General features: G+C 43.3%; 1 protein-coding gene across 1 annotated transcript; it reads right to left on the bottom strand.

The window, feature by feature from the left end:
- Nucleotides 1-4,355: 4,355 nt before the first annotated feature.
- Nucleotides 4,356-18,006, bottom strand: LOC137370331 (probable G-protein coupled receptor 139). The gene is made up of 4 exons (XM_068032699.1): nt 17,940-18,006; nt 12,109-12,953; nt 7,755-7,868; nt 4,356-4,436 (listed from the first exon to the last, which is right to left on the bottom strand). The coding sequence occupies exons 1-4, from the start codon at nt 18,004-18,006 to the stop codon at nt 4,356-4,358; spliced, it is 1,107 nt and encodes a 368-aa protein (XP_067888800.1).
- Nucleotides 18,007-26,553: the final 8,547 nt, after the last annotated feature.

The following is a 26,553-nucleotide window of genomic DNA, read 5'->3' as shown; positions in this document are numbered from 1 at the left end:
GACTAACTTGATTGAATTTTGAGCAAGTAACAAGGAAGGTCGATGAGGGTAGTGCATTTGGTTCCATCCACCTGTATCTTTGGAAGGTTTTTGACAAGGCCCTGCAAAGCAGGCTGGTCAGTAAATTAAAAACTCATGTGATCCAAGGGAAAGTGACAAGTTGGATCTAAAATTGGTTCAGTGGCAGGAAGCAAAGGGTAATGCAGACATCAAATATCACAGCATCTTTATCAATGAGACAATTTTCAGCATCTGCAGTATTTTGCTTTTATTTTAGTGGACAATTTAATATACCCGGTGTGTCAGATTTTGACAACAAAAGCCCTCCAGGGACCTTTTGTGTCAAAATAATTAGGGGGTGTATAAGAAAAGGAGCCAGCAATCAAACCAGCATTCAAAATTTATTAAACGGACAACAAGCTCCAATTACCACGGTTAACCCCACATTCTAATTACTAACGAGTAAGGTTACAACCCAACAGCCACAAGTGACTGGTCTCCCTTGCCCGGCCTTGACTACAGAACCAGAAAATGGACTTGCAATAATAAAAACTAATAAAATTGTATATGATAATATAAAGCTTGAGTTGGTACCGGTAATATTGAATATCTCAGATATCCAGCTGTCTGGCTGGTGCCTGAGAAGACCCGAGAGTTGTACAAGGTATTACTGTAACAATTGCTGAGACAGGAATTTGGTAATGAGGGAATTAAGGCTCAGGGTGGGCCAATCCGTAAAACTCTACCAACAACTGCAGACAAAAATCAAAAAGCTAGAGAAAGATACGGACACAGAATTGCAGGACCAGAGTTGGGAGGAGAAGATTTGGGATTGGGGAATGAATTTGAATATCCACCCTTGGATTAGGATAATTTCTCATTTGCTTGTTGGAATACAGTTAATACTGGCCATAACATGGGGCATACGAGCTTGCCGATCATACAGGCGCTATGTGCAGCGAAGGAGGATGAAAACCAGAGCAAAGGCAAGGGAGACAATTTGTCTATTGAGAACTATTATTTGAGTAACCAGTAACATATAATATTAGTGAACAGTGACATTTCAAATCATGGGAATGTTTGTAGTACATACAGTTCGTGAATGTTAGAACAAATTCGAGAAAATTCGAGGCAAATTGATGCAGGACAGGTACCAGTTTGGATCAATGACACCCAGTTGGAATACGTAGCTAATCACACAAATGATAAAATTACCAGGTGCCAAATCAGAAAACTTAAAGTATGGAAAGATCAGGAATGTGTAAATACAGGATCTATGAGTATTGGAGGAGTGTTGGGAATACCTGTAATTCTGAGAGATAAGTTAGAGATGCAATTATACAAAGTAGAAAATATAGGGGTGATAAGGGGAAAAGATTACATAAAATACAATGATATTTTACCCTATGTTATGGAAATTGGAAAAGAGGTAATTGGAACAACATTGTCCATTGTCTGAGTGTAGTCTGGAAAACCAGGTGATCATATGCCCTCATCCTAAATATAAAATGGCAGAATCAAAATGTGGGTTTAATACCACTGTAAATTGCACCATGGAGACTAGGAAAGCATTGTCAGGGTTAACCCATGTGGCCTATATGGGAAAGGGGAGATTGCTTAACTACCACAGCGATGGAGTACCAGTATGGACATAAACGGAATTGGCCGGTGAGCAACAGTACATTTTGGTTCAACCCACAAAGACCAACCCGAGTAGGGAAGATGGAGTTGGTAGAGATACATAAACAAAAGACAGAAACGATAACTGTGACAGAAAGTATTAAGGAGGATTTGACATATTACCTCCGGGACTATGAATATACTATTCAGCCATTGCCCACATGCTTGGGTAAAGAGAGACAGCAGTGAGACGTCATTGCTGTAGTGTACTACAGTTTGGAACAACAGTCGACGATGCTACACGATGAGATTGACAAGATAAATGATTCTATCTGGCAGGAGGACTTATGGAACTGGGGGTCAGACGTGCAGATACACCCCTGGTTTAGAATTATCTCCCATGTCCTGATAGTGGTTCTGGGTGTCATGGTGTTATATGTGACCTACTTAATTTGGCAACTTTAGAAATTAATTAGGCGATGTAAGAGGATGACTTCATAACTTCAGGGCTGCAGAGGCAACTTGGCCTTGCAATTGGTACAGCGAGAGAGAGAGAGAGAGAGACATTGTGCTTCAACAGCACTCTTCTTATCTCATCACCCAGACATGACACAATCCTAAGGAACAGTTAGTGTGGGAAACCTACCTTTCTGATTCAGCAGTTTGCTGAGCTTTTTGCTTCTGTATTATACTGTTTAAATGTTATTTGAGTAAATGGATTCATATAATCCTAGTGAATATATATACATTCATATACAAGTTGATCAGTAGAGAGAAGGTTATCATAGAATGATAAAAGGAGGGAATGTGGAAGTGAGCAGAAAGGCATGACACTATGCTTAATGGGAAGTTTAGCCAAGTTAGGAATAATAGGAGCAGTTTGCTGAGCTTTGCTAGGATGACTTAATTGTTAAGAAACAGCCATAGCAGAATGCAGCTTGCAACTAATCTAACCCACAACCATCAGTCACAAGGTATCAGCAGAACCATGACAGATGTGGGGAGTGAGACCAGAATGTTCGTTGATGACTCCCTTGCTTCTGCTTTTTTATCTGACTCCTCTGCTCCTGCTTTTTATCTTGCCTGTGTAAAACAATATAATATTAGTAACAAGTATGTATTGAGAATGGAGTGTATTGTTAACCTCAATAACAGATGTACTGCATGTTATTGAAGTTGAATTGTACCACACTGATTGGTTAAACAAGGAGGGGTAGCATGAATCTTAATGTATAAACAGTAGTATCTGTATCACGAACGGTCACTTACTCTGGTGGACCCGACAGACTCTGTTGGAGTCAGTGCCGCTGTGTCAGAGTAAGTCCGCCGGCTAATGCGCAAATAAAGTAATTGATTTTACCTACACATCCGACTCGGTATATTTACTGAACCAGACTGAAGGCAAAAAGAACTGAGATTAACATTTGTATGGCAGGAAGGTTGTTTCCAGTGGGGTTCTGCAGTGCTCAGTACTGGCTCCCTTACTGTTTGTCGTATATATCATTGATTTAAACTTGTGTCGGAGGCCTGAATAAGAAGTTTGTGTGTGATACAAAAATTGACTGTGTGGCTGAGAGTGAGGAAGAAAGTTGGAGACTGTAGGAACAGTGGCAAATGAAGATCCAATCGGAGAAATGTGAGGTAATACATTCAGGAAGGACAAACAAAGCAAGTGAACACAAAATAGATGGTAGGTATCTGAGAAATGTAGATGAACAGAGGGACCTTGGAGTGTATATTCCTTGTAAATATGGACTGAAATGACGATGTAACTGATCAATTTTCAGCTGCATACCATGACTACAGTTATGCCTGTAATGATATAAGAATGTACATAAGGCATGATATATGAAGTCTAATTGGCCACTGCTGAATTTGTTAGCTTGATCTTTGTGGGAACACAAGGGTTAAGGGAGTGAAAATAGTAAAGAAAACCTGGGAATTTCACTGTGTGCTTCATTCTTAAGACAAGATATAAACAGTAAATGACGAAAGGCTTGAAATTATAAGAAGGCAGGATATGGACAATAAAAAGATCAAAAGACTGTAATTATAAGAAATGAGGTATGGGATCTGTTCTTCTGTTCTTATCACAAACATTCCAATGGTACAAATCGCTATGATTATCAAAATACTGGCAGGATGAATCTCATTAAGGGAATCTTGTAACATCTTCTGGCTCCATGGTCATCATTATGGTCAGGGGAATGAGGAACCTTGAAACAGTGTGAAGGAAGCCACCTGGGTGATTGAGAAAGGGACAGACATTCACAGCATGGTTGGTAACAGAGGCCGTCTATTTTGTCCTCATCACTAGCATCTGCTAGGGACTCTGTCCATGAGAGGTAACATCCACCTCTGACCACTCACAGAGCTGACATTGCAGGGAGTAACTAATCCCTGATGACCACAGGTTCTGAACACATGTCCAGAGGGGTATAAGAAAAGTGAACCTTCCTTTGTTCTTCACTGTGCAGCCGAACCGTTGGCCGACCTGTCAGAATTAAATCTTTTCCTCTGGTTGTCTGATCAGTCTTCCAGGTGTGACCAGAGACTAGAGGGAACAACTGGGCTGGGTAAGAGAAAAGCGTGTGCGTATCATTCTGGGAACATGTAACCCTTTATCGTCCTGTTTGAGTTAATGCAGAAAGCTGGAGGGGGAAATGCCATTTCTCTGTGGTTGAATTAAAGAGATTGAAGGGCAAGACCTTGTGGAAGATTCAGCTTTGTGGATATCATCCAGACAACTGAATGTGTAAACCTTTGATCTCATAGGTAAAAGTAAGAAAAGCCAATAGATTGGGACGATTCAGCTTCTGTGGGGTATTTATAAAAAGACTCAATTGAATTGAAAGATAACAATGAGGCAAATTCGGTTAAGGGACAGTTTCCTTAGGTTCCATGTGGCCATGGATCCCAGGGTTCCATGTGCAGGCTTCCATTTTCTCACGAGCCGCAGGAGCGACGGCGGGATCTTAAAATTCAGCCTGTTATAGCAGGGCACTGAGAAAAATTCATGGTAATCAAGAAGAGTCAACATGGTTTTGTGAAAGGGAAATCATATTTAACCACTTTATTGGAGTTCTTTGAAGAAGTAACATGTGCTGTGGATAAAAGCTCATGGTATAGGGGATAACATATTGACATGGATAGAAGATTAGCTCGCTAACAGGAAACAGAAATTAGGCATAAATGGGACATTTCTGGTTGGGAAGATGTAATGAGTGATGTCTTGTTTCATTCATTCATGGGATGTGGGTGGCAGTGCCGAGGCCACCATTTATTGCCCATCCCTAATTGTCCATTTGAAGCTGCCTTCTTGAACCGATGCAGTCCATGTGAGGTAGATCGACCCATAGTGCTGTTAGGGAGGTATTTCCAGGATTTTGACGCAGCGACAGTAAAGGAACAGCAATAAAATTCCAAGTCCAGATCGTGTGTGACTTGAGGGGATGTTGCAGGAGGTGGTATTCCCATGTATTTTCTGCCCTTGTCCTTCTAGGTAGTAGAGGTTGTGGGTTTGGAAGGTGCTGTCGAAGGAGCCTTGGTGCGTTGCTGCAGTGCATCTTGTAGATGGTACACACTGCTGCCACTGTGTCGGTGGTGGAGGGAGTGAATGTTTGTAGATGGGGTGTCAGCCAAGACGGTTGCTTTTTCCTGGATAGTGTTGAGCTTCTTGAGTGTTGTTGAAGCTGCACTCATCCAGGCAAGTAGAAAGTCTTCCATCAGACTCCTGACTTGTGCCTTGTAGATGGTGGACAGGCTTTGAGGAGTCATGAGGTGGGTTACTCACCGCAGGATTCCTAGCCTCTGACCTACTCTTGTAGCCACAGTATTTATATGGCTACTCCAGTTCAGTTTCTGGTGAAACAATTGAAGGGAGGGCATTGATGAAGCAACTGAAGATGGTTGGGCCTAGGACACTACCCTGAGGAACTCCTGCAGTGATGTCCGGGAGCTGAGATGATTGACCTCCAACAATCACAACCATCTTCCTTTGCGTTAGGTATGGCTCCAACCAGTAGAGAGTTTTCCCCCTAATTCCCATTGACTCCATTTTTGCTAGGGCTCCTTGATGCCGTAATCAGTCAAATGCTGCTTTGATGTCAGGGGCAGTCACTCTCACCTCACCACTTGAGTTCAGCTCTTTTGTCCATGTTTGAACCAAGGCTTAATGAGGTCACGGGCTGAGTGACCCTGGCGGGACCCAAACTGAGCGTCACTGAGCAGGTTATTGCGAAGCTAGTGCTGCTTGATCGCACTGTCGATGACACCTTCCATCACTTTACTGATGATAGAGAGCAGATTGATGGGGCGATAATTGGTTGGGTTGGACTTGTCCTGCTATTTGTGTATAGGACATACCTGGGCAATTTTCCACATTGCAGGGAAGATGCCAGTGTTGTAGCTGTACTGGAACAGCTTGGCTAGGGGCATGGCAAGTTCTGGAGCACAGGTCTTCAGTATTATTGCTGGAATATTGTCAGAGCCCATAACTTTTGCAGTATCCAGTGCCTTCAGTCGTTTCTTGATATCACATGGAGTGAATCGAATTGACTGAAGTCTGGCCTCCATGATGCTGGGGAATTCAGGAGGAGGCCGAGATGATCATCAAATCGGTAATTCTGGTTGAAGATTGTTGCAAATGCTTCAGCCTTATCTTTTGCACGATTATGCTGGGCTTCCCCATCATTGAGGATGGGGATATTTGTGGAGATATCTCCTCCAGTTAGTTGTTAAATTGTCCACCACCGTTCACAACTGGATGTGACAGGACTGCAGAGCTTAGATCTGATCCGTTGGTTATGGGATCGCTTAGCTCTGTCTATCGCATGCTGCTTATGCTGTTTGGCACGCAGATAATCCTATGCTGTAGCTTCACCAGGTTGACACCTCATTTTGAGGTCTGCCTGGTGCTGCTCCTGGCATGCCCTCCTGCACTCTTCATTGAACCAGGGTTGATCCCGCAGTTTAATGGTGTGGTAGAGTGGGGGATATGCCGGGCCATGAGGTTACAGATTGTGGTTGAGTACAATTCTGCTGCTGCTGATGGCCCACAGCACCTCATGGATGCCCAATTTTGCATTGCTGGATCTGTTCGAAATCTATCCCATTTAGCGTGTGGGTAGTACCACGATGGAGGGCATTGTCAATGTGAAGACGGGACATTGTCTCCACAAGGACTGTGCGGTGGTCACTCTTACCAATACTATCATGCACAACTGCATCTGTGGTAGGCGATTGGTGAGGATGGGGGCGTGTGTTTTTCCCTCTTGTTGTTTGTTTCCTTTGCCACAGATCCAGTCTAGCAGCTATGTCCTTTAGGACTCAGCCAGCTCAGTTAGTAGTGTGCTACCAAGCTACATTTGGTGACGGACATTGAAGTCCCCCACACAGAGTACATGCTGTGCCCTTGCTGTTCAAAATGGAGGAGGACTGGTTCATCAGCAGGAGGTTTCCTTGCCCATGTTTGACCTGATGCCATGCGACTGTATACCACTGTGCCGTTACCTCTACTGGATCTGTCCTGCAGGTGGGACAGGACATACCCACAGATGGTGATGGTGGTGTCTGGGACATTGTCTGTCAGGTATGATTCTGTGAGTATGACTATGACAGGCTGCTACTTGACTGGTCTGTCGGACAGCTCTCCCACCTTTACAACAAGCCCCCAGATGTTAATAAGGAAGACTTTGCAGGATCGACAGGCCCGGGTTTGCTGTTGTCATTTCCACTGACGAGGTCGATGCCGGGTCGTTCATTCCTTATTGACTTTGTAGCGGTTAAATACAACTGAGTGGCTTGCGAGGCCATTTCAGAGAGCATTTTAAGAGTCACATTGCTGTGGGTCTGGGGTCACATGTCCGCCAGACCATGTAAGGACATCAGATTTCCTTCCCTAAAGGACATTAGTGAAGCAGATGGGTTTTTACAACAATCGACAATGGTTTCATGCCCATCATTAGACTAACTTTTAATTCCAGATTTATTAATTGAATTCAAATTCCACCTTCTGCTGTGGTGGGATTTAAACCCATGTCCCCAGAGCAATACCCTGGGTCTCTGGGTTACTTGTCCTGTGACAATACCACTGTGCCACCACCTCCCCACAGAGATCAGTACTGGGGCCTCACCTTTTTACAATTTATACAAACGACTTGGATGAAGAGACCAAAGGTCTGGTTGCGAAATTTTCTGATGACACAAAGATAGGGAGAAAAGTAAGTAGTGAAGAGGACATAAGGAGGCTACAAAGGGATATAGATAGGTTAAAGGACTGGGGTAAAGATCTGGCAAATGGAGAACAATATGGGAAAATAATGTCCATTTTGGCAGGAAGAATAGAAAAGAAATATATTATCTAAATGGTGAGAGATTGCAGAGCTCTGAGATGCAGAGGGATCTGGGTGTCCTCGTGCATGGATCACAAAAGGTTAGTTTGCAGGTTCAACAACTAATTAGCAAAGCTAATAGATTCTTAACGTTTATTGCGAGGGGAATTGAATACAAAAGTTGGGAGGTTATGCTTCAGTTATACAGGGCATTGGTGAGACCACATCTGGAGTACTGTGTACAGTACTGGTCTCCTTACTTAAGGAAGGATGTAAATGCATTGGAAGCAGTTCAGAGAAGGTTTACTGGACTAATACCTTTTTTTAAATTCATTCATGGGATGTGAGCATCGCTGGCCAGGCCAGCATTTATTGCCCATCCCTAATTGCCCTTCAGAGGGTGGTGGTGAGCTACCTGGAATGGGCAGGTTATCTTATGGGGAAAGGTTAGACAGGCTCGGCTTGTATCCACTGGAGTTTAGAAGAGTAAGAGATGACTTGATTGAAACATATAAGATTCTGAGGGGTCTTGACAGGGTGGATGTGGAAAGGATGTTTCCCCTTGTTGGGGAATCTAGAACTAGGGGTCACTGTTTAAAAATAAGGGGTCACCCATTTAAGACAGAGATGAGGAGAATTTTCTTCTCTCAGAGGTTTGTGATTCTTTCTAACTCTCTTCCTCAAAAGGCAGTGGAAGCAGAGACTTTAAATATTTTACATCAGAGGTAGATAGATTTTGATAAGCAAGGGGTGAAAGGTTATTGGGGTAGGCGGGAATGTGAAGTCGAGGTTACAATCAGATCAGCCATGATCTTGTTGAATGGTGGAGCAGGCTCAAGGGGTTGAGTGGTCTACTCATGTTCCTAATTCATATGTACGTATATTCGTAGGTCAGTTTGTGAGTTTTGTTTTCCATTGATAGATCCTACATGGTTATATTCACCTGTTCATCAGCTATCAGTGTCATGCACAGGGATTGATCACACAGGGAAAGACCCTATCAGTGACTCCAGTAACATCATGCCCAAGGGGAGAGTGAGGATCACTCCTGGATATAAGGGGGTCTTTTCCTTTATCTGACACTGCAGTCGAGATAGCCTGGCCAGATATTGGAAGAGGATCCCTCTTGATTGATTGATCATCGATCAGTGGGAACTTGGTGAGATTAAAGACAGACGAGGTGAGAGTCTGTGGGTATCATTGGTAACAGTGATTTCAAAGTCATATTCACTGGGATTGTCGTGCTATTTCACTGGAATTCTATGTAATCTACGTGTAATCTTTAATCATGTTCTTGAAAGCCACACGGAGTAAAGCTAAGGGTACTTCAACAGACTCATGAGTGTTAGCATTTATCTCCTTATTGGATCAAATCCACACGACAGCTAGTGAACTGTGTACAGTTCTGGTCACCACATTACAGGAAAGATGAGATCACACTAGACAGGATACAAAAAAGATTCACAAGGAAGTTGCCAGGAATGGAGAATTTTAACAATGAGGAAAGGTCAGACAGGATGGAGTTGTTTTCTTTGGAACAGAGGAGGCTGAGGGAAGGTTTAATTGAGGAGTATAAATTTGAGCAGCCCAGACAGAGTGAAGAAGAAGGACCCATTTCTGTTAGCAGAGAGGTCAATAACCATGGGGCATTGATGAAAAGTAATTGATAAAAGGATGACAGAGGAGTTGAGGAGAATTCTTTTCACCCAGGGGGTGGTGGGAGTCTGGAACCGACTGCCTGAAAGGGTAGTCGAGGCAGAACCCCTCATTGTATTTGAAAAACACCTATATATGCAGATGTGATGCTGTTACTGACAGGGATACAGACCAAGAACTGTAAGGTGTATTAGAGTGGATAGCTCTTTTTCAATCAGCACAGGCACAATGGGCCGAATGGTCTCCTCAGTGACAAAAATCTTTCTATGTTTCTACTTCCTGGGAGTGTTTGATGGGGACAGTGTCGAGGGAACTTTACTCTGTATTTAACACTGTGCTGTACCCACTCTGAGAATGTTTGATGGGGACAGTGTCGAGGGAACTTTACTCTGTATTTAACACTGTGCTGTACCCACTCTGAGAATGTTTGATGGGGACAGTGTCGAGGGAACTTTACTCTGTATTTAACACTGTGCTGTACCCACTCTGAGAATGTTTGATGGGGACAGTGTCGAGGGAACTTTACTCTGTATTTAACCCTGTGCTGTACCCACTCTGAGAATGTTTGATGGGGACAGTGTCGAGGGAACTTTACTCTGTATTTAACCCTGTGCTGTACCCACTCTGAGAATGTTTGATGGGGACAGTGTCGAGGGAACTTTACTCTGTATTTAACCCTGTGCTGTACCCACTCTGAGAATGTTTGATGGGGACAGTGTCGAGGGAACTTTACTCTGTTTTTAACCCTGTGCTGTACCCACTCTGAGAATGTTTGATGGGGACAGTGTCGAGGGAACTTGACTCTGTTTTTAACCATGTGCTGTACCACTCAGGGAATGTTTGATGGGGACAGTGTCGAGGGACCTTGACTCTGTTTTTAACCCTGTGCTGTACCCACTCTGAGAATGTTTGATGGGGACAGTGTCGAGGGAACTTGACTCTGTTTTTAACCATGTGCTGTACCACTCAGGGAATGTTTGATGGGGCAGTCTAGAGGGAGCTTTATTCTGTATCTAGCTAAAGCTTTACCTGCCCTGGGTGTGTGCGAGACAGTGCGAGTGAGAGTGAGTGTATGAGAGAGATAGCCAGTGTGTTTCTGAGAATGTGCGAGATCGGTGGATGCGAATGAGACGATGAGAGAGTGAGTGTGTGAGACAGTGTGAGAGAGTGAGTGTGTGTGAGACAGTGTGAGAGAGTGAGTGTGTGTGAGTGTGAGAGAGTGAGTGTGTGTGAGACAGTGTGAGAGAGTGAGTGTGTGTGAGTGTGAGAGAGTGAGTGTGTGTGAGACAGTGTGAGAGAGTGTATGTGTTTGAGACAGTGTGAGAGAGTGTGTGTATGTGACAGTGTGAGAGAGTGAGTGTGTGTGAGTGTGAGAGAGTGAGTGTGTGTGAGACAGTGTGAGAGAGTGAGTGTGTGTGAGTGTGAGAGTGAGTGTGTGTGAGACAGTGTGAGAGAGTGAGTGTGTTTGAGACAGTGTGAGAGTGAGTGAGTGTGAGACAGTGTGAGAGAGTGAGTCTGTGTGAGACAGTGTGAGAGAGTGAGTGTGTGTGAGTGTGAGAGAGTGAGTGTGTGTGAGACAGTGTGAGAGAGTGAGTGTGTGAGAGACAGTGTGAGAGAGTGAGTGTGTTTGAGACAGTGTGAGAGAGTGAGTGTGTGTGAGACAGTGTGAGAGAGTGAGTGTGTGTGAGTGTGAGAGAGTGAGTGTGTGTGTTTGAGACAGTGTGAGAGAGTGAGTGTGTGTGTGACAGTGTGAGAGAGTGAGTGTGTGTGAGTGTGAGAGAGTGAGTGAGTGTGAGACAGTGTGAGAGTGAGTGTGTGTGTGAGACAGTGTGAGAGAGTGAGTGTGTTTGAGACAGTGTGAGAGTGAGTGAGTGTGGGACAGTGTGAGAGAGTGAGTGTGTGTGAGAGAGTGTGTGTGAGTGTGAGAGAGTGAGTGTGTGTGTGACAGTGTGAGAGAGTGAGTGTGTGAGAGACAGTGTGAGAGAGTGTGTGTGTGAGACAGTGTGGGAGTGAGTGTGTGTGAGACAGTGTGAGAGAGACTATTGATATAGATTGTGAGAGAGAGATAGTCTAATAGAGAGAGTATGTAATACAGCCCCTAAACCATCGCCCAGCTCAGTCTGACCGCCCGATTGACTCGGGAAGCTGCAAATGAAATACTGCAATAAATAGCTGAAGTCACTGTTTACAGAGGAGCTCAGACTGAATGCAACAAAATAGTGGATCAGTCCTGAAAGAAATTAGAATAAATTTTAATCTAAAATAGAGCCATGTACTAAACACAGGAGCTGTGTCCTAAACACAGTGGCTCCTCTCACTGCTGGGAGCATTTTCAGATCCCCAATGATTTCTGGTGTCATTCAGTTAATGGAAGTCTGTGGATAAATATTACATTCACGGACTGGAGACACTGGGTCCAACCTCTCGTCTGCTCTCAGTTGTTTTGTTTATTAATTAATTGACTAATTGATATAACTGGATATTTCACCGCACTCTTTACCTGCTCTCTGAACTTGGACTGAGTAGCTCCATAAATAAATGTGTTTGTGCAGCAACTTAAATTAAGTAGCACAGTTCCAACATGTCCAAAGAAATATACAAAATCTCTGGAATTGTTGGGATCACTTCCTGCGATGTTATAATATAAGAAATATAGAACATATACTGACCACAGAAGTATGAAGTTGCCGGATATGGTGAAGAGTAAAATCACAGACTTCCTTCTGCTCTCCATCTCTGGGTCACTGCGATTCTCTCCCTTGCTCTGACCCCTCAGTCCCTTACGGACTCGACTAGCCACTAAAATGTGTCTGACTGTCAGAGTGTTTAGTAACAGAATTAAAGCAAATGGGAGCAATGGAGTTAAAACTGTATGAAACCATTTAAATCCCACCCATCTGGGATCAGTATAATAGATTGGCTTTGTAATACAGAGATAAGGTACATTGTCGATTCTCCCATAAGATTCATATCTAAAGTAGAAGGGGATGTTTGTTAAACAGAACAGAATGCAGGTTGTTGCTAGAACCACAGCCGCAGTTTTCTCGGTGCAATATTTAGTTTTCAGCTTCTGGCAACAAATGGCCACAAATCGATCAAAGGTGAAAGTGACGGTGAACCAGACAGAACAATCTGTAGCTGCACAACTCAGGACATAGATAATACTACACACAGGGGTGATGTCCAGAAAACATAATGGGAAATAATAATAACTGATCTGTCTCAGTATGATATCAGTGATAATGACCAGTAGATCTGCCGTTGCCATGGCCACCAGGTAGTGAGTGGTGCAGGTGGAGAGTCCACAGTGTCCACGGGACAGGATCACAATCGTCACTAAATTAACTGTAAGGGGAAAAGAGACTGGAAATTACTGATCAAACATTCTCCATGTCTGAGAAGAGACAATAAGTATCTGAGCAAAAATAAAATAATGAGACTGTGATAATGTTGAAAACACTCAGCAGGTCAGGTAGTATCAGTGTAGAGAGGCACAGAGTTAATGTTTCAGGCTGATAGTCTTTCATTAGAACTGGAAGATATTAGAGATTAATAGTTTTCAAGCAATGATGGAACCAGTGAAAAGTGAGCTATCGGGGGAGGAAAGAACAAAGGGGAAGGTCTGTAATCGGATGGAGGGCAGGAGGGATTCAATGACAAAAGGGATGATGGTGTAAGGAGAATGGGGCATTTAAAGAAACAGAAGATGGGTCCAGAGGAGGTGTAAATGGTTCCAGCAGAATAACAGAGGGAGAGGGAAGCATGGAAAATCTTCCAATGAGCAGGAGGCTCCAGTGGTCTGGGAATATGATGGAGAATGGTGGGTGTGTAGTGTAGTGTTTGATTGATCTGTGTTTGATTGTATTAGTCTTTCCAACTATCTGTGTTCACTGTGTTTGAGTGCTTAAGCCTCTGGATGGAGCTGAAGAGTTGAAATTGAAAGCAAAAGAGAAAGATCAGAATGTACTGCAGAAAAACACAGACTGTTCTAAAGAAGAGATTGTACTAAGATCGAGAGTGAACCAAAATTTAAAGTTGGAGATTTGGTTTGAATCAAATATCCAAATCACACCCACAAACCTGCTTCATCAATATCAGGTCCAAAGTAGATTAAACGTTTGTTAGGTACCAATGCTTACCTGTTGTCTGACAACAGCAAGTGGAATGTGAGATGTTTGATAAAGAGCAGACCAGGATATTCTGAGGATATTGGTTATGAGGATACATTTCCTTTTCCTATGAGTGATATTGATCATTCGCTTCATCAAGCTGATCAAACAGATCCATAACCTTAAATTCATAAATGTAATTGCAGAGCTAAGAGACTTTCCTAACTCAAAGACTATTTCTGTACTTAGAGAAAACAGACAAGTCGAACACTAAGAAATAACTTGATGTATTTATGTTTGATGTTTAGAATACTTTAATTCAAAAATAATATCTTCAGTCTAAAGGGGGAAAATGTAATGTTTGATTGAAATGAGTTTGATTCTATTAGCCTGTCCACTTATCTGTGTTCATTGTGTTTGATTGCTTAAGCCAATGGGTAGAGCTGAAGTGTTGAAACTGAAACCAAAGGAACAAGACTAAAATGTTCTGCAGAAAAACACAGACTGTTATGAAGAAGACATTGCACTGAGATCTAGTCAAAGCTGAGAAAGTTTAATCTGCTCTAAATAAACTAGCTGGTGATTTAATACAAGTGTGATATCTGCATTGCTTTGAGATAAATCAGAGATACAAAATATATCCAGCAACCCGGCATGTACAGAACAGGTAGACCCAGACATAGGAACCAGCTGATTGGCCATGTCATTGGGCGGGGCAGGGGGGTCCGACCCGGCCATTTAAATGAGCTGCTACACTGATTAACGTGGCAGCTCTGCAATGTGCTACTACATGAAGTAAATGAGGTGAATAACATTTAAGGGGAAGCTAGATAGGTATGTGAGGCAGAAAGGAATAGTAGGACATGCTGATGGGGTTCGATGAGCTGGGACAGCGAGAGATTTGTGTGGAGCATAAAGACAAACATTAACCAGTTGGACTGAATGGCAAGTTTCTGTTCTGTAACTTTTATGCAGCGCACGATTTATTTCATTTGTCTTGCTCAGCCCCCACCTGCCAAGAATGAGGCACATTCATTTTGTGAACATTTAATTTGAAACTGTTACTGGAGTGAAGAAAGGACTTGTTAAACAGATCAGCCATGGCTGGAAAAGACATTTGCATACTAACAGACAGTGATTGGAAGGACAAAGGACCATTCCCAAACACATGTGTTCAGATGAAGGGTCACTGACCTGAAACGTTAACTCTACTTCTCTCTCCTCAGATGCTGCCAGACCTGCTGAGTATTTCCAGTGTTTCTTGCTTTTATTATTATTAATTCTGTACAGCTGTTATTAACTGCCCCTGGACTCATGTCGATATTGTGGAACCCTGAATTGTGTGTTCCTCAGTAAAACGTGTCTCTCCTCGCAGTGACACATCTCACTGATCGAAGGGCAGAGATCACTGCAGCTGACATGTGTAGAGACTGTGAATCAGAGATTCACACTCAGTACAATTCTACAGTGACAGATACTCCCAGTTATACATGGTCACTGGGATCAGGTGTTCCACTCCGGTTAGTGACCCACACTCAGTACAATTCTGCAGTGACAGATACTCCCAGTAATACATGGTCACTGGGATCAGGTGTTCCACTTCGGTTAATGACCCACACTCAGTACAATTCTACAGTGACAGATACTCCCAGTTTTACATGGTCACTGGGATCAGGTGTTCCACTCCGGTTAGTGACCCACACTCAGTACAATTCTACAGTGACAGATACTCCCAGTTTTACATGGTCAATGGGATCAGGTGTTCCACTCCGGTTAATGACCCACACTCAGTACAATTCTACAGTGACAGATACTCCCAGTTATACATGTTCACTGGGATCAGGTGTTCCACTCCGGTTAGTGACCCACACTCAGTACAATTCTACAGTGACAGATACTCCCAGTTACACATGGTCACTGGGATCAGGTGTTCCATTCCGGTTAATGACCCACACTCAGTACAATTCTACAGTGATAGATACTCCCAGTAATACATGGTCACTGGGATCAGGTGTTCCACTCCGGTTAATGACCCACACTCAGTACAATTCTACAGTGATAGATACTCCCAGTTTTACACGGTCACTGGGATCAAGTGTTCCACTCCGGTTAGTGACCCACACTCAGTACAATTCTACAGTGACAGATACTCCCAGTTATACATGGTCACTGGGATCAAGTGTTCCACTCCGGTTAGTGACCCACACTCAGTACAATTCTACAGTGATAGATACTCCCAGTTATACACGGTCACTGGGATCAGGTGTTCCACTCCGGTTAGTGACCCACACTCAGTACAATTCTACAGTGACAGATACTCCCAGTTATACATGTTCACTGGGATCAGGTGTTCCACTCCGGTTAGTGACCCACACTCAGTACAATTCTACAGTGACAGATACTCCCAGTTATACATGGTCACTGGGATCAGGTGTTCCTCTCCGGTTAGTGACCCACACTCAGTACAATTCTACAGTGACAGATACTCCCAGTAATACATGGTCAGTGGGATCAGGTGTTCCACTCCGGTTGGTGACCCACACTCAGTACAATTCTACAGTGATAGATACTCCCAGTTTTACATGGTCACTGGGATCAGGTGTTCCACTCCGGTTAGTGACCCACACTCAGTACAATTCTACAGTGATAGATACTCCCAGTTATACACGGTCACTGGGATCAGGTGTTCCACTCCGGTTAGTGACCCACACTCAGTACAATTCTACAGTGACAGATACTCCCAGTTATACATGTTCACTGGGATCAGGTGTTCCACTCCGGTTAGTGACCCACACTCAGTACAATTCTACAGTGACAGATACTCCCAGTTATACATGGTCACTGGGATCAGGTGTTCCACTCCGGTTAGTGACCCACACTCAGTACAATTCTACAGTGACAGATACTCCCAGTAATACATGGTCACTGGGATCAGGTGTTCCACTCCGGTTAGTGACCCACACTCAGTACAATTCTACAGTGACAGATACTCCCAGTTATACATGGTCACTGGGATCAGGTGTTCCACTCCGGTTAGTGACCCACACTCAGTACAATTCTACAGTGACAGATACTCCCAGTTATACATGGTCACTGGGATCAGGTGTTCCACTCCGGTTAGTGACCCACACTCAGTACAATTCTACAGTGACAGATACTCCCAGTAATACATGGTCACTGGGATCAGGTGTTCCACTCCGGTTAGTGACCCACACTCAGTACAATTCTACAGTGACAGATACTCCCAGTTATACATGGTCACTGGGATCAGGTGTTCCACTCCGGTTAGTGACCCACACTCAGTACAATTCTACAGTGACAGATACTCCCAGTAATACATGTTCACTGGGATCAGGTGTTCCACTCCGGTTAGTGACCCACACTCAGTACAATTCTACAGTGACAGATACTCCCAGTAATACATGGTCACTGGGATCAGGTGTTCCACTCCGGTTAGTGACCCACACTCAGTACAATTCTACAGTGACAGATACTCCCAGTAATACATGGTCACTGGGATCAGGTGTTCCACTCCGGTTAGTGACCCACACTCAGTACAATTCTACAGTGACAGATACTCCCAGTTATACATGGTCACTGGGATCAGGTGTTCCACTCCGGTTAGTGACCCACACTCAGTACAATTCTACAGTGACAGATACTCCCAGTAATACATGTTCACTGGGATCAGGTGTTCCACTCCGGTTAGTGACCCACACTCAGTACAATTCTACAGTGACAGATACTCCCAGTAATACATGGTCACTGGGATCAGGTGTTCCACTCCGGTTAGTGACCCACACTCAGTACAATTCTACAGTGACAGATACTCCCAGTAATACATGGTCACTGGGATCAGGTGTTCCACTCCGGTTAGTGACCCACACTCAGTACAATTCTACAGTGACAGATACTCCCACGAACACCTTCCTTCAGACAGTTACTTGCACTGAGTTCTGATTTAGCAGTATGCAATATTCCACTAAAAGCAGTAACTGGATAATTTAGAAAGTCTGTGAGTTACAAACAGAGATTAATTTTCAGTTGACGCAATGGAATAAAACCACAGAGATAATTCAGTTCATTTAACTTAAGGAAATGATATCACTGATCAGGTCTCTGTGTAACAGTGAGCAATAGATCAGCCATGTAACATTATCAGTCACAGAGAAAAAAAACAGAGACACAAATTAACACAATCTCGATTGTTAGAGTCACTTACCAGGAACACCAATTACTGCAAGGACCAGGCAATATATCTTAATGACACTCCCAAATGTTTTGTACATTTTCTGTGTAGTGATCTGTCCCTTCGTACTGCAGACAATCCCTCTCTGTATTAAACTCTGAGTCAGTACGTTCCCTGATCCTTTAATTTATACCCTGTGGAATCTCCCTGGGGGATATTGAGGTTGCAACATTGTTCAAATTGTTTTCTTGAATTTGAACAAACCGATTTCGACATCGAGTTCAGTCTGTGTTGTGATCGAATATATTTAGTGCTGAGATTTATTTGGAAAACTCCAAAGACTGAACAATTCTGATCACATTATTTAACTAATGGAAATTAGAAACTCTATTCTCCCAGCAATGAGTTTGTTCTCTCAAACACCATCAGTCCCATCTCCAGATCTCACATTGTTTCAGTGACTGTGACCATTCAGATATTAAATTCCAACTGTTCGAGTGTCTCTCTCAGGACTGTTCCACTGCACTCTGGGATGTGACCGCCCTCTTTAACTGTGGACAATCAGTTAAGTGATTAAAGTGGGTTATTTGTGACAATACATTGCAGAATTCAACTCATCCAGAGTCTGAAACTAATTCAACTACACAAACTGATACGGCAACTCAATCTAATACAGCACCTCAAACTAATACAATGCTTTAATCCAAAAGTCGATGAGCCTTAGTAGTTGGCAGGAAAAAAGATAGAGGTGCAAGGGGAGAGTCAACAGTGCAAAAGCCCCGACAAACAAATTTCTCTGCAGCACCTGTGGAAGAGCCTGTCACTCTAGAATTGGCCTTTATAGCCACTCCAGGCACTGCTTCACAAACCACTGACCACCTCCAGGCGCGTATCCATTGTCTCTCGAGATAAGGAGGCCCAAAAGAAGAAGAAGAAGAATCCAAAAGAGCACTTCATTCTTTTAATTCTGTTGGTGGGATATGGGCATTGCTGCTCGGTCAGCATTTATTGCCCATCCCTAATTTCCCTTGAGAAGATGCTGATGAGTCACCTTCTTAAACCGCTGTAGTCCATGCGGTGTAGATTACACCCACAATGCTGTGAGGGAGGGAGTTCCAGATTTTTGACCCAGCGACAGTGAAGGAACGACGATATAGTTCCAAGTCAGGATGATGGGTGACTTGCAGAGGAACTTGCAGGTGGTGGTGTTCCCATGTGTCTGCTGTCCTTGTCCTTCTAGGTGGTAGAGGTCATGGGTTTGGAAGATGGTACACCCTGTTGCCGCTGTGTGTTGGTGGTGAAGGGAGTGAATGTTAAAGTGGTGGATGGGGTGCCAATCAAGTGGGCTGCATTGTCCTGGATGGTGTCGAGCTTCTTGAGTATTGTTGGAGATGCACCCATCCAGGAAACTGGAGAGCGTTCAATCACAGCCCTGATTTATGCTTTGTAAATGGTGGACAGGCTTTGGGAGTTGGGAGGTAAGTTACGCGCTACAGAATGTCCTGCTTCTGACCTGCACTGAGAGTCACACTATTTAGGTGGCTGATCCAGTTACGTTTCTGATCCATGTTAACCTCCAGGATGTTGATGGTGGAAGATTCAGCAATGTTAATGCCATTGAATGTCATATGAAGATATGAACATGCAAATTAGGAGCAGGAGTAGGCCACTCGGCTCCTCGAGCCTGCTCCACCAGTCAATAAGATCAGGGCTGCTCTGATTGTAATGTCAGTTCCACATTCCCGCCTAAGGGGTAGAAGGTAAAAGGGATTTTGATTTACAGCTGTTTCTTAGGAGTAGAAGGAATAATAAAAATAAATAAGTTTGTCACATTATGGTAGGATGTTTTCGGTACAGTGAGGTGTCCCAAAGTCAAATAGTCAGATGCCACTCGAAGTCTCTCCAGGCGAGGTTGATGAACAGTCTTTGATGGGTAGGTGTTCAAGGCAATTTGACTGCAGGACTAGTAGGTGTCACACAGGTCTTTCTGCAGGGGTGTAGCAAATGGTCTGCTCAGGACTCACAGCAGCAACACAGCAGTCGAAGTTTTGTTCAGGTTCCAGGATTTCCCAAAACACAGGAGGTTGCAGGAACCACACTAGATACAGGAATTCTTCAGAGACAGGAGGCAACAGGAATCTCACTGGATGCAGGAATTCTTCAGAGACAGGAGGCAATAGGAATCTGCCAGCTTTCAAATGCAGGATTTCTTTTCAACACCTCCCAACTCCCAAAGCCTGTCCACCATCTACAATGTATAAATCAGGGGTGTGATTGAATGCTCTCCAGTTGCCTGGAAGGGTGTATCTCCAACAATACTCAAGCCTCATTTACAGAGTGGGGTCTTTTTCCCCAGTCTCCAGGCAGGTCAGGTCTAAGTTTGAAATGCCTGCTCTTTGTCCAACTCACTGGTTTTTAAAAGTCCAGAGAGAAAGCAAAAAGCCTTCCTGAGCTGATCACGTGACCAGACAGAGAGTCTCCACTATCATTCAAAGTGTTGCTTTGAGGAGGTCAAACCCCTGGCTGGCTTCCTTGTAACCCTTTGCTTTCCTATTATTGCAAACAAAGTCAACATCCAAAAATTCCAGCTGTTTGCAGGTCCAAGACCACTGGAAATCCTTTTTTTTTCAGTTTATAAAACACGCAGAGAATTTTCAGATTTTGGTGCAAAAATACAACTTCTTGTAACAAGTGTCTGTGGTGTCTAGTGTTTTCTACATAACCCTTTGGAAATGTCATACTCCTCTCCCCCATCTTCCTTACACACGTAATGACCCTGACATGAGAAACTGCTTCTCTGTCCCTTTTGAGAGAGAGAGGAAAACAGCTTCTCTGTGGCTCTGTTTCACACAATGCCTACTGTTTCGATAAGAATTGTGTATCACTCTGAGAATTATCATTTATTAAAGGGTTCCATTTCTTACAGATTGAATTCAGCCTTGCCTAAATCTAGAATCATAGCAGCTGTTTTACGTTTCTTCCTTTCAAACACTATGTTGATCTCAATCATATTATGATTGCTATTAGATAAATGTTCACAGAGCATTAGACTGCTGACTAAACCTGGCTCATTACTCACTACTAAATCTAACATGTACTGCCCCCCTGTTGGTTCCAGGATGTATTGTTGCAGAAAATTATCACGGACATACTGAAGAAATTCACTATCTTTCTGACATGTGCTAGTCTGTTTATTCCAATCAAAGACATGTGTAGAGACTGTGAATCAGAGATAAAAACTGGATCATCAAACCTGAATCAGTTTGCAGAAGTGGATGTTTTAATAACCACAGCCCAAAATTCATCCTGTGTAATAGCAAGATAATAAAATTCAGCACTCAGGACTCACAGATTCTCAGGACCGTGTTGGGGTAGGAGATTAATTAGCACCAGAAGGTGTTCACAGTAACTCTATGTAGTGTAAGGAGATCATTATACAGAGGATTTGAATACTGTAGCAGTGCGGTCCTGCTGTTTAACTGTCAGTAAATAGTTAGTATCTGTTGCTGTTGGTTCAGTTCAATAGCAAACAGAGCAATATCAATACATTTCACTTCATAAAATTATTACCAAACATCTGCAACCAATAAAACTCTCCCTCTTCACCATTGATTACAATTGTAAAACATGAAGTCAGCTCCATGGAAGGTAGAGATTAGTGTCCTAAAATAATGATTTCAAGTAGAACCTGATTGTTCCTCTCCGGTTAGTGACCCACACTCAGTACAATTCTACAGTGACAGATACTCCCAGTTACACATGGTCACTGGGATCAGGTGTTCCACTCCGGTTAGTGACCCACACTCAGTACAATTCTACAGTGACAGATACTCCCAGTTATACATGGTCACTGGGATCAGGTGTTCCACTCCGGTTAGTGACCCACACTCAGTACAATTCTACAGTGACAGATACTCCCAGTTGTACATGGTCACTGGGATCAGGTGTTCCACTCCGGTTAGTGACCCACACTCAGTACAATTCTACAGTGACAGATACTCCCAGTTACACATGGTCACTGGGATCAGGTGTTCCACTCCGGTTAGTGACCCACACTCAGTACAATTCTACAGTGACAGATTCTCCCAGTTATACATGGTCACTGGGATCAGGTGTTCCACTCCGGTTAGTGACACACACTCAGTACAATTCTACAGTGACAGATTCTCCCAGTTATACATGGTCACTGGGATCAGGTGTTCCACTCCGGTTAGTGACCCACACTCAGTACAATTCTACAGTGACAGATACTCCCAGTTATACATGGTCACTGGGATCAGGTGTTCCACTCCGGTTGGTGACCCACACTCAGTACAATTCTACAGTGACAGATACTCCCAGTAATACATGGTCACTGGGATCAGGTGTTCCACTCCGGTTAGTGACCCACACTCAGTACAATTCTACAGTGACAGATACTCCCAGTAATACATGGTCACTGGGATCAGGTGTTCCACTCCGGTTAGTGACCCACACTCAGTACAATTCTACAGTGACAGATACTCCCAGTTATACATGGTCACTGGGATCAGGTGTTCCACTCCGGTTAGTGACCCACACTCAGTACAATTCTACAGTGACAGATACTCCCAGTTTTACATGGTCACTGGGATCAGGTGTTCCACTCCGGTTGGTGACCCACACTCAGTACAATTCTACAGTGACAGATACTCCCAGTAATACATGGTCACTGGGATCAGGTGTTCCACTCCGGTTAGTGACCCACACTCAGTACAATTCTACAGTGACAGATACTCCCACTAACACCTTCCTTCAGACAGTTACTTGCACTGAGTTCTGCTTTAGCAGTATACAATATTCCACTAAAGGCAGTAACTGGATAATTTAGAAAGTCTGTGAGTTACAAACAGAGATTAATTTTCAGTTGAGGCAATGGAATAAAACCACAGAGATAATTCAGTTCATTTAACTTAAGGAAATGATATCACTGATCAGGTCTCTGTATAACAGTGAGCAATAGATCAGCCATGTAACATTATCAGTCACAGAGAAAAAAAACAGAGACAAAGATTAACACAATCTCAATGGTTAGAGTCACTTACCAGGAACACCAATTACTGCAAGGATCAGGTAATATATCTTAACGACACTGTGAAATGTTTCGTACATTTTCTGTGAAGTGATCTGTCCCTTCGTACTGCTGACAATCTCTCTCTGTATTAAACTCTTAGTCAGTACATTCCCTGATCCTTTAATTTATACCCTGTGGAATCTCCATGGGGGATATTGAGGTTGCAACATTGTTCAAATTGTTTTCTTGAATTTGAACAAACCGATTTCGACATCGAGTTCAGTTTGTGCTGTGATCGAATATATTTGGTGCTGAGATTTATTTGGAAAACTCCAAAGACTGAACAATTCTGATCACATTATTTAATTAATGAAAATTAGAAACTCTATTCTCCCAGCAATGAGTTTGTTCTCTCAAACACCATCAGTCCCATCTCTCGATCTCACATTGTTTCAGTGATCTCCTTCACTCGACTGTGACCATTCAGATATTAAATTCCAACTGTTCGAGTGTCTCTCTCAGGACTGTTCCACTGCATTCTGGGATGTGGCTGCCCTCTTTAACTGTGGACAATCAGTTAAGTGATTAAAGTGGGTTATTTGTGACAATACATTGCAGAATTCAACTGATCCAGAGTCTGAAACTAATTCAACTACACAAACTGATACGGCAACTCAATCTAATACAGCACCTCAAACTAATACAATGCTTTAATCCAAAAGTCGAAGAGACTTAGTAGTTGGCAGGAAAAAAGATAGAGGCGCAAGGGGAGAGCCAACTGTGCAAAAGCCCCGACAAACAAATTTCTCTGCAGCACCTGTGGAAGAGCCTGTCACTCTAGAATTGGCCTTTATAGCCACTCCAGGCGCTGCTTCACAAACCACTGACCACCTCCAGGCGCGTATCCATTGTCTCTCGAGATAAGGAGGCCCAAAAGAAGAAGAAGAAGAATCCAAAAGAGCACTTCATTCTTTTAATTCTGTTGGTGGGATATGGGCATTGCTGCTCGGTCAGCATTTATTGCCCATCCCTAATTTCCCTTGAGAAGATGCTGATGAGTCACCTTCTTAAACCTCTGTAGTCCATGCGGTGTAGATTACACCCACAATGCTGTGAGGGAGGGAGTTCCAGATTTTTGACCCAGCGACAGTGAAGGAACGACGATATAGTTCCAAGTCAGGATGATGGGTGACTTGCAGAGGAACTTGCAGGTGGTGGTGTTCCCATGTGTCTGCTGTCCTTGTCCTTCTAGGTGGTAGAGGTCATGGGTTTGGAAGATGGTACACCCTGTTGCCGCTGTGCGTTGGTGATGAAGGGAGTGAATGTTAAAGTGGTGGATGGGGTGCCAATCAAGTGGGCTGCATGTCCTGGATGGTGTCGAGCTTCTTGAGTATTGTTGGAGCTGCACCCATCCAGGAAACTGGAGAGCATTCAATCACACCCCTGATTTATGCTTTGTAAATGGTGGACAGGCTTTGGGAGTTGTGTGAGAAACGTAGCCCACTTGATAATAATTTACACCAAGTCAAACTCTGAAGAAGTAAGTTTATTTAACGTTCTTGCAAGATCGGGTGTCCTACAAGCAGGCACACCCATCAACATATTCAGTTCATGTTTATACAATACAAATCCATTTTTCCACGCCTTTAGTTTACATTATTGGTTATAACATATTATGACACTAACCTATCCTATAGTTGCTACAGTCTCCTCCTCTGTTTACTTCTCCCCCTACTCTAACTTTCTAGCCCCTGACTCTTGTTTTTGTTTTACCTTATTTGGCTCTCCATTGTGTGTTTTAACTTGCAGCTGTCAGCCTTTATCTTAGTGGGGCAGTTTCTTATTCACTACATCCTTTGTTCTAACTCTTGCTGTTTCTCTTTTCTCTGCCTAAGCACAATTTTTAACTGCTGTACTGGCTCAAGGTCTTTACTTACATACCCTTATCAGTTCTCTTTTTCAGTGATTTCATTATGTTGTGTAGAAATGACTTCTCGGTAATTTTCCACAAGCTGTAGAAACAACATTTCAGTATTTCTTATTCTCACAGTTGGGAGGTAAGTTACTCGCTACAGAATGTCCTGCTTCTGACCTGCACTGAGAGTCACACTATTTAGGTGGCTGATCCAGTTACGTTTCTGATCCATGTTAACCTCCAGGATGTTGATGTTGGAAGATTCAGCAATGTTAATGCCATTGAATGTCATATGAAGATATGAACATGCAAATTAGGAGCAGGAGTAGGCCACTCGGCTCCTCGAGCCTGCTCCACCAGTCAATAAGATCAGGGCTGCTCTGATTGTAATGTCAGTTCCACATTCCCGCCTAAGGGGTAAAAGGGATTTTGATTTACAGCTGTTTCTTAGGAGTAGAAGGAATAATAAAAATAAATAAGTTTGTCACATTATGGTAGGATGTTTTCGGTACAGTGAGGTGTCCCAAAGTCAAATAGTCAGATGCCACTCGAAGTCTCTCCAGGCGAGGTTGATGAACAGTCTTTGATGGGTAGGTGTTCAAGGCAATTTGACTGCAGGACTAGTAGGTGTCACACAGGTCTTTCTGCAGGGGTGTAGCAAATGGTCTGCTCAGGACTCACAGCAGCAACACAGCAGTCGAAGTTTTGTTCAGGTTCCAGGATTTCCCAAAACACAGGAGGTTGCAGGAACCACACTAGATACAGGAATTCTTCAGAGACAGGAGGCAATAGGAATCTGCCAGCTTTCAAATGCAGGATTTCTTTTCAACACCTCCCAACTCCCAAAGCCTGTCCACCATCTACAAAGCATAAATCAGGGGTGTGATTGAATGCTCTCCAGTTGCCTGGAAGGGTGCATCTCCAACAATACTCAAGCCTCATTTCCAGAGTGGGGTCTTTTTCCCCAGTCTCCAGGCAGGTCATGTCTAAGTTTGAAATGCCTGCTCTTTGTCCAACTCACTGGTTTTTAAAAGTCCAGAGAGAAAGCAAAAAGCCTTCCTGAGCTGATCACGTGACCAGACAGAGAGTCTCCACTGTCATTCAAAGTGTTGCTTTGAGGAGGTCAAAACCCTGGCTGGCTTCCTTGTAACCTTTTACTTTCCTATTATTGCAAACAAAGTCAACATCCAAAAATTCCAGCTGTTTGCAGGTCCAAGACCACTGGAAATCCTTTTTTTTTCAGTTTATAAAACACACAGAGAATTTTAAGATTTTGGTGCAAAAATACAACTTCTTGTAACAAGTGTCTGTAGTGTCTAGTGTTTTCTACATAACCCTTTGCAAATGTCATACTCCTCTCCCCCATCTTCCTTACACCAGTAATGACCCTGACATGAGAAACTGCTTCTCTGTCGTTTCGGAGAGAGAGAGGAAAACAGCTTCTCTGTGGCTCTGTTTCACACAATGCCTACTGTTTCGATAAGAATTGTGTATCACTCTGAGAATTATCATTTATTAAAGGGTTCTATTACACATTGAAGTCAGCCTTACCTAAATCTAAAATCTTTGTAGCTGTTTTACATTTCTTCCTTTCAAACACTATGTTGATCTCAATCATATTATGATTGCTATCAGATAAATGTTCACAGAGCTTTAGACTGCTGACTAAACCTGGCTCATTACTCACTCCGAAATCTAAC

Source organism: Heterodontus francisci, chromosome 5 (genome assembly GCF_036365525.1).
Source record: "Heterodontus francisci isolate sHetFra1 chromosome 5, sHetFra1.hap1, whole genome shotgun sequence".
Classification (NCBI taxonomy): Eukaryota; Metazoa; Chordata; class Chondrichthyes; order Heterodontiformes; family Heterodontidae; genus Heterodontus; species Heterodontus francisci.
Note: the sequence above shows the minus strand (reverse complement) of the source record. Positions and strands in the feature narration are given on the sequence as shown.

Excerpts from the sequence above, each read along its gene's own strand:
- LOC137370331 (XM_068032699.1), bottom strand. The coding sequence starts at position 18,006 with ATGTACAAAACATTTGGGAGTGTCATTAAGATATATTGCCTGGTCCTT. Across the intron at positions 12,954-17,939 it reads TGCAGTAATTGGTGTTCCTG|TTAATTTAGTGACGATTGTG; the intron begins GTAAGTGACTCT and ends TTCCCCTTACAG. Across the intron at positions 7,869-12,108 it reads AGTCCAAGTTCAGAGAGCAG|CCTCCTTATGTCCTCTTCAC; the intron begins GTAAAGAGTGCG and ends ATCCCTTTGTAG.